Consider the following 6,472-nt stretch of genomic DNA (forward strand, 5'->3'; position numbering starts at 1 on the left):
TGTCCATCCATCCATCCACTTGTCTACCTATCAATCCATCTATCTGTCCATCCATCCATCCATCCATCCACTCATCTATGTATCAACCCATCTGTCTATCTGTCCATCCGTCTATCGAAATACCCACCCACCCATCCACGCACCCATCCGCTCCTCTACCCGTCCATCCACCCATGCACCTTTGTGTATTTGTCTGATCCATCCGTTCGCTCAGTCATCTGCCCACGCCCCCACCCCCCACCCATCTGCCCACTTCGTCCGCAGACTCGCACACTGGCTCTCACACTTGCCTTCCGTCAGCACAGATCGAATACCCAGGGGTGTCTGTATTCTCTGTGTGCTGTTTGCACACATACCTGGTCCCCGTCCTCTGCTCTCTGCCTGGCGAGTGACAAGGAAGGTACCCCTGCTGGCATGTCCTGAGGGGAGCAGGGACCAGTGTCCCCCGGACGGCCAGAGAGCTCACAGGTGGAGAGCACCGGGGCACCTGCATCAAGCGGTCCGAGGCCAGGCATGAGGAATCTCAAGGAATTTATGCTGCAGTGCTGGTGGGCTTTCAGCCGCCGGTGCCTGGGTCCAGCTCACAGGGTCTCTGATCCAATTGTCCCGGGACACCGCGTGAGCATCCAAACTTAGGAAATCACCCCCAGCCGGAGTTGAGAACCACTCCGTGGAAGGACTGGTGAGGAAATCCTGCGGTCTTCCCGGGAGGGATGACAGAGGGCTTCCTGGAGGAGGCAGCATTTTCTCGGGGCTTTGAGGTATGAACAGGAGTTGTCGATTTCAGCTGCGGTCATGATCTCACGGTTCGTGGGTTCAAGCCCCGCATTGGGCTCTGTGCTGACAGCTCGGAGCCTGGAGCTGCTTCCGATTCTCTGTCCCCCTCTGTCCCTGCCCCTCCCCCGCTCATCCTGAGTCTCTCTCTGTCTCAAAACGGAATACAACATTTTTAAAACATTTAAAATCAGAGAACACACAGTCTCACCCGTTAGATGGAGCAGGAACCCCAGGGAAGGCGTTGCTTGGACTGAAGGACCCTGTGTCTTTCACATTCACGGATCCCGCACGTGTGAATGCGCCTGCTGGGAACGCCCAGGAGGGTCCCCTCCGGGGTCGGGGACCCGCACAGACACGCAGAGCGTCTGACTCACCCTTCAGCTGTCCGCCGCACAGACCACCACGTCTTTTCATTCCTGTGCTCTGTGCTGGTCGTTGCTGAGGAATCCAAGTAACGGATGACGTCAGGATGACGTCAGGTGTGTTTCGAGGGAAACGCGCAGAAGATGAGGATGTTGTAGGCATTCGCTCGTGGACGCTGGACCCAAAGCTGCAGATCGTGCCCACACTAATCCCCCAGGACCAGCGGTGCCGTGAGTTCCCCCTCATCCGGCGTCCCCCACCCTTGCTGGCACATAGCCTGCGTGAATCATGAGCAGCGACTGTAATGAATCAACAGAAAGGCCAAGCTAGTGTCTGGAGTCACGGAGAGACGATAAAGTTTGGGGGTCCTCCATGGGTCATTCGGGGACAGCCCAGGTGGGGACTGGTGTGGGTTGGGCATGGAGTGGGGGTTGGGACAGGGGTCGGAGCTGTTCTGGGAGCCGAGCCTTGTGGGAGGGGCCGGGTTCCCCTGGGACGGGGCTCTGGAAACCGCCGCGGGGGTCTAGAAACCGCCGCGGGGGTCTAGAAACCGCCGCGGTGGCCCAGGAGGTGACAGGAAGGCAGGTGCTTCCGTGGGTGAGCAGCAATGTGCACAAGCCCGTCCCTCCCGGGACTGATGTTCTCCAACACCCACCTCCCCAGACCCGTCCGGGCGGCGACAGCCGTGCCTCCCCCTGCCTCCCTCGGAGCCCCTCAGGGATCTGGGTCATGTCAACAGGTCGCTTGCGATTTACCTGTTTTTTGAATGCTTATTAGTTTTTGAGAGAGAGAGAGTTGGCAGGCAGGGGAGGGGCAGGGACGGGTGGGACAGAGGACTCCAGGCAGGCTCTGAGCTGTCGGCACAGAGCCCGACACGGGGCTCGAACCCCCAGACTGTGAGATCGTGACCTGAGCTGAAGTCGGACGCCTAACCGACGGTGCCCCCCAGGCAGCCCAAGCCGGACATGATTTAACCACGGAACACGGTTGTTTTTTGTAGCAAAGTCTGTTCCCCGGGCTCAGACAGCCACGTGAGCACCGAGCGCGTTTTTGCGCAGGACGGTTCGTGTCTTACCCCGTAGCCGTGTGTCTGTGGGAGGCTGACCCCAGGACCCGCAGCTCCCAGAGCCCCGAGGACCCCGGATATTTGTAGGGCAGGGGGGTCAAGGACGTGCGGCCAGGGAAGGAGGGAGAAATCTTAATGCAGTTCACCCTCGCCGGGGAAAAGTCAGCTCCCAGTACGACAGGTGCAATCAGGGCAGATGCTGTATGAGGGGGTGACCCCCAGGGGGTCCTGACCGCAGGGGACCAGGGAAGTGGTGTCCCCCTGTTACGGACACGGAAATCCGGAAGCCCGAGCCCCCCGCGGGTCGCAGCCCCTGCTCATCCACGTGTCCCCGTTTATTTGCGAGCGTCTTTGTGTCCAAGTTGGCAGATCAGGTGGGCAGGTTAGGTGATTTGCGGTTCGTGTAGTTTATTCCGGATGTGGTGGTTGGTGTGTGTCCTCAGGGCGTTGGTGTAACTCATTTCTGTTCTGCTCGTGTATTTATATAATTTATAACCTCTGCGGATAAAGTGTAACGTGCACTCCCGAGTCGCGGACCTCTGTGCGTTACTATAAACTACCTTATGCTCCTCCTCTGAGTCACTTCTGTGCATTTATCCACTTTACAGGTTCTGTGTCCGACTTCTAGACATCACCGATGGGCGATGTCTGTAATTGATGACAACGGCATCTCGTTTCTGTTCTGTCCCATACGTTATTTCTGTTTGAATCTGGTATATTTATTTATATGATGTATAACCTCTCGGTATACATATAAGTCACATAATTTGTAGTTCCCATAATCCATGATAAAATTCTTTTGTTTCTATTCTAATTTTACGTGTATAACTTCTAACTTTTATGTAATTCGGCTATAAAATTTATAGGGTCTGTGTATAACTTATAGAATTTGCAATTTGTCACTTATTACTGTAACTGTATTTACACAGATGGTATATGTGAATATAAGTGTAATCTAAATTAATATCTATAATTTATTCCATATTCTATATGGAATTGTATGTTCTATGTATAAATGTATATAGAATTTACTGCAAATTATGTCTATAGCTTATTCCATATTCTGTATACAGTTGTACATTATATACATGTAAACATATACAATTTATTCCAAAAATGTGGCTATAGTTTATGGCACAGTCTATGTTTGTAAATATACTTTATTCAAAACATGTCTATAATTTATTTCATACTCCATATACAATTCTATATTGTTATATGTAAGCATATGTAATTTATTCCAAAAACATGTCTATAATTTATTTCAATTTCTATATACAATTTTATTATATACATAAATGTATATTTAGACATGTGCATATAATTTAATCCATGTTCTACGTAGAATTTTAAATTCTATACAGGTGAATATATCTTATTCCTAATATATGTATATAATTTATATTGTATGTAGAATTCTATAATCTGTGTATATAAATACATTTTATTCCAAATAACATATTTATTACTTCTGTTCTATGTAGAATCCTAGATTATACGTATATGTACATATATATAAAAATTCTTCCAAATGTATGTATACTTCTTATTGCGTATGCTATATACAATTCTATATTCTATATCTAGCACACATAATTTTGCGTATTCTATATACTTATTGCGTATTCTATATACAATTCTATATCTAGCACACATAATTATTCCCAAAATATGCATGTAATTTGCGTGCTATGTAGAATCATATTCTCTATATATGTAAAGATATAAAATTCATTCCAAGTATATGTGATTAACTGACTCCCTCCGGTGTGTCGAACTCTACATTCCGTATATGTAATTGACAGTATTTATTCCAGATACGTTGTCCTGTATTCCGCATTCTGTCTCCACCTCTGAGGGGTGTGTCCGTGAGCCTAGAGAGTTTGTTCTGAACGTACATGTGTAGCTCAGGGTTCTGTATAGAATTCTGAAATCTGCGAACGTCCGTGTGTATAACTTCTTCCAAGCCCCGTGTAGAACGTACTTGTCTTGTGTGTCCGGGTCCCTTAGCAGTTTCCCGTGTGAGTCCCGTCTTGTGGCCTGTGTCCTGGGTCGTGACGCGTGTCTGTCCCGCCGTCTTGGTGGGGTTTCCGAGACGCTGATTGTGGGAGGTCGTCCGTCGGAGGGACTCGGGGGGAGACGCCCCTCGGAGGGGGGTTGGGGACTGTGTCCCCGTGTGACCCCCACGTGAGGTGGGAGGGGCTGCCAGGCGGTGACTCCCCTGTGTGTCCTGCCAGGAGCAGCCTCGCCCCGTGTGAGTCACCCTGAGTCCCCTGCTCGCGGGCCCGGAGGCCAGGCTGCGGCTCCCAGGCGCCTCCCTGCTCCTGGTCCGGGAGCCCCGCGTCCCGAGTGCTGGCCCCGGGCCACGCTCCCGCCCGACCTGCTGACACCGTCCTTCCTTCCAGCCGCCCGACAGCCCCATCGGGCAAGTCTCTGTCACCGGTCCTCTTCTGCAGCCCGTTGGAAATGGTTTCATTAAACGCGGTAGCGACGGAATCAAAGAACAAGGGACTTTGGGGCACTTTCCCCCTTTTCTGGGACCCCAGGACCTCAAGAAATCTTTTGTGTGTTTCTCTGAGTCCTCTGGTGATTCCGCAGGAAGCGTATCTGGGCCGTGAGGTCAGAGTCGTGGGTCACAAACGGGAAAGATTCCTCTCTGTCTGTTTTCTGTCACGGGTGGGAACTTGTTAGTCACTTGTCGCAAAGGGTCTGCGGTGAGATCATCGCCGTTTCGAACGTCACCCAACGTCTTAGTTTTCGGGCCACGAACGCAGGTGCGGGGACCACATGAGAAGCCCCAGCTCCGCGTCCGTTATGCGAAGGTGTGAAACGCCGGCGACATCAGAGAACCCAGAAACATCCTCAGGCCCGTTGTTTGTCTAAAGTTTCACATTCGTGCGTTTCTTGTTTGTAACCAGACCTTTTTCTTTCTTTGTTTTTTGCCTCGTAGGCCAGGATTTCGATCTGTCCGATGCCCTTGGCGGTGAGTGCTCTTAAAATGACGTGTTTGTAAAAGAGATTGGGGGGTCAGGCTAATATTCAGGTTTACTAAGGACAGTGAGTGTTATCAGAACATAGTTAAGTGCAGCACAGCCCGTGCGGGGGTGAATGTGCTCATGTACGACCTGGGGGAACTCTGCACACTCCGGAGAGACAGTAAACCCACCCAGGGGACACACCACATGCTCTTGGGCTCAGCCAAAACCCTGCTCAACATCAGCCCTGCCCCGTGAATGGGGGGGTCCTCACGGGCTCAGAATTCTCGCTGCACTTTCTGGCACCTTCCAGAAGAATCCGGAAACACGATGTTCCGGACCTTCTCGGGCTCTGCTGAGAGCCCGTGGCGCGTCCGTGGGAGTTGGGCGTGTGTCGCTCCTGTAGATCTTGCTGACGGTGTCTCTTCTCTTTAGACAATGAGAAGAAACCCACCGCACCCCCCAAGAAGCCCAGCACTGGTAAGAGGCAGATGCTCCTGGCGCGCCCCGGAGGAGGCCCGCTGCGCCCCCTGTTTGTCCCGACAGCTGGTCAAGTCGTAGACACGCGTAGAGATGCGTGGGTCCCGGGCCCCCGGATGCACTCTGGTTCCCTTCCCGGGACGTTGTGATGCTGGCTGCATGGCCTCGTGCTTTCCCTGCAGAAATCGGGGCTGATGTTTCCCGGGGATGCTTGGGGGTCTTCCGGCGGCCTCTCTCGATGCTTTTGTGGCCCAAAGGTCGGATCTGTTCCTGGTTGGCCGTGGACTTGGACGTTCCATTCTGGGGGACTTTATAGATGTGTTTAATTTTTATTTTATTTTACGTGGTATTTTACTTTTATTTTTACTTTGCCTTATTTTATATGTTGTTTTATTTCATTTTACTGTCTATTTTACATTTTTATCGTATTTTGCTTTATCTTACTTTGTATTTTTATATTTTATTTTACTGCATTTCATTTTTTTAATATTTTCCTTTATTTTATGTTATATTTTATTTTGTTTATTTTACTGTATTTCTTTTTATTTGCATTTTATTTTGCTTTATGTTAGTATATTTTATTTTATTTTTAAATTTATTTTGCTTACTGTATTTCATTTTATTTTGATGTATTTTATTTTGATTTTATATTTTATTTTATTTTATTTTGTGCTTTATTTTGCTTTATTTTACTGTATTTCATTTTTATATTTTTGTTTTGCTTTATTTTAGTGTATTATTTTATCTTTCAATGTGCTTTATTTTATTTTGTGCTTTATTTTGCTTTATTTTACTGTATTTCATTTTTATA

General features: G+C 49.1%; 1 protein-coding gene across 3 annotated transcripts in view; it reads left to right on the forward strand.

Annotated features, from left to right (window-relative positions):
- Positions 1 to 1,231: 1,231 nt before the first annotated feature.
- The window catches only part of CD99 (CD99 molecule (Xg blood group)), a 21,176-nt gene continuing 15,935 nt past the window's right edge, over positions 1,232 to 6,472 (forward strand). For all 3 annotated transcript variants that reach the window (XM_029929727.1, XM_029929729.1, XM_029929728.1), the window contains exons 1-3: positions 1,232 to 1,370; positions 5,157 to 5,189; positions 5,617 to 5,661. In XM_029929727.1, the coding sequence (XP_029785587.1) occupies positions 1,247 to 1,370; positions 5,157 to 5,189; positions 5,617 to 5,661 (202 nt within the window). In that variant the 5' untranslated portion in view covers positions 1,232 to 1,246. The remainder of the gene's footprint in view (positions 1,371 to 5,156; positions 5,190 to 5,616; positions 5,662 to 6,472) is intronic.

This window comes from Suricata suricatta, chromosome X, assembly GCF_006229205.1.
Source record: "Suricata suricatta isolate VVHF042 chromosome X, meerkat_22Aug2017_6uvM2_HiC, whole genome shotgun sequence".
NCBI classification, from domain to species: Eukaryota; Metazoa; Chordata; class Mammalia; order Carnivora; family Herpestidae; genus Suricata; species Suricata suricatta.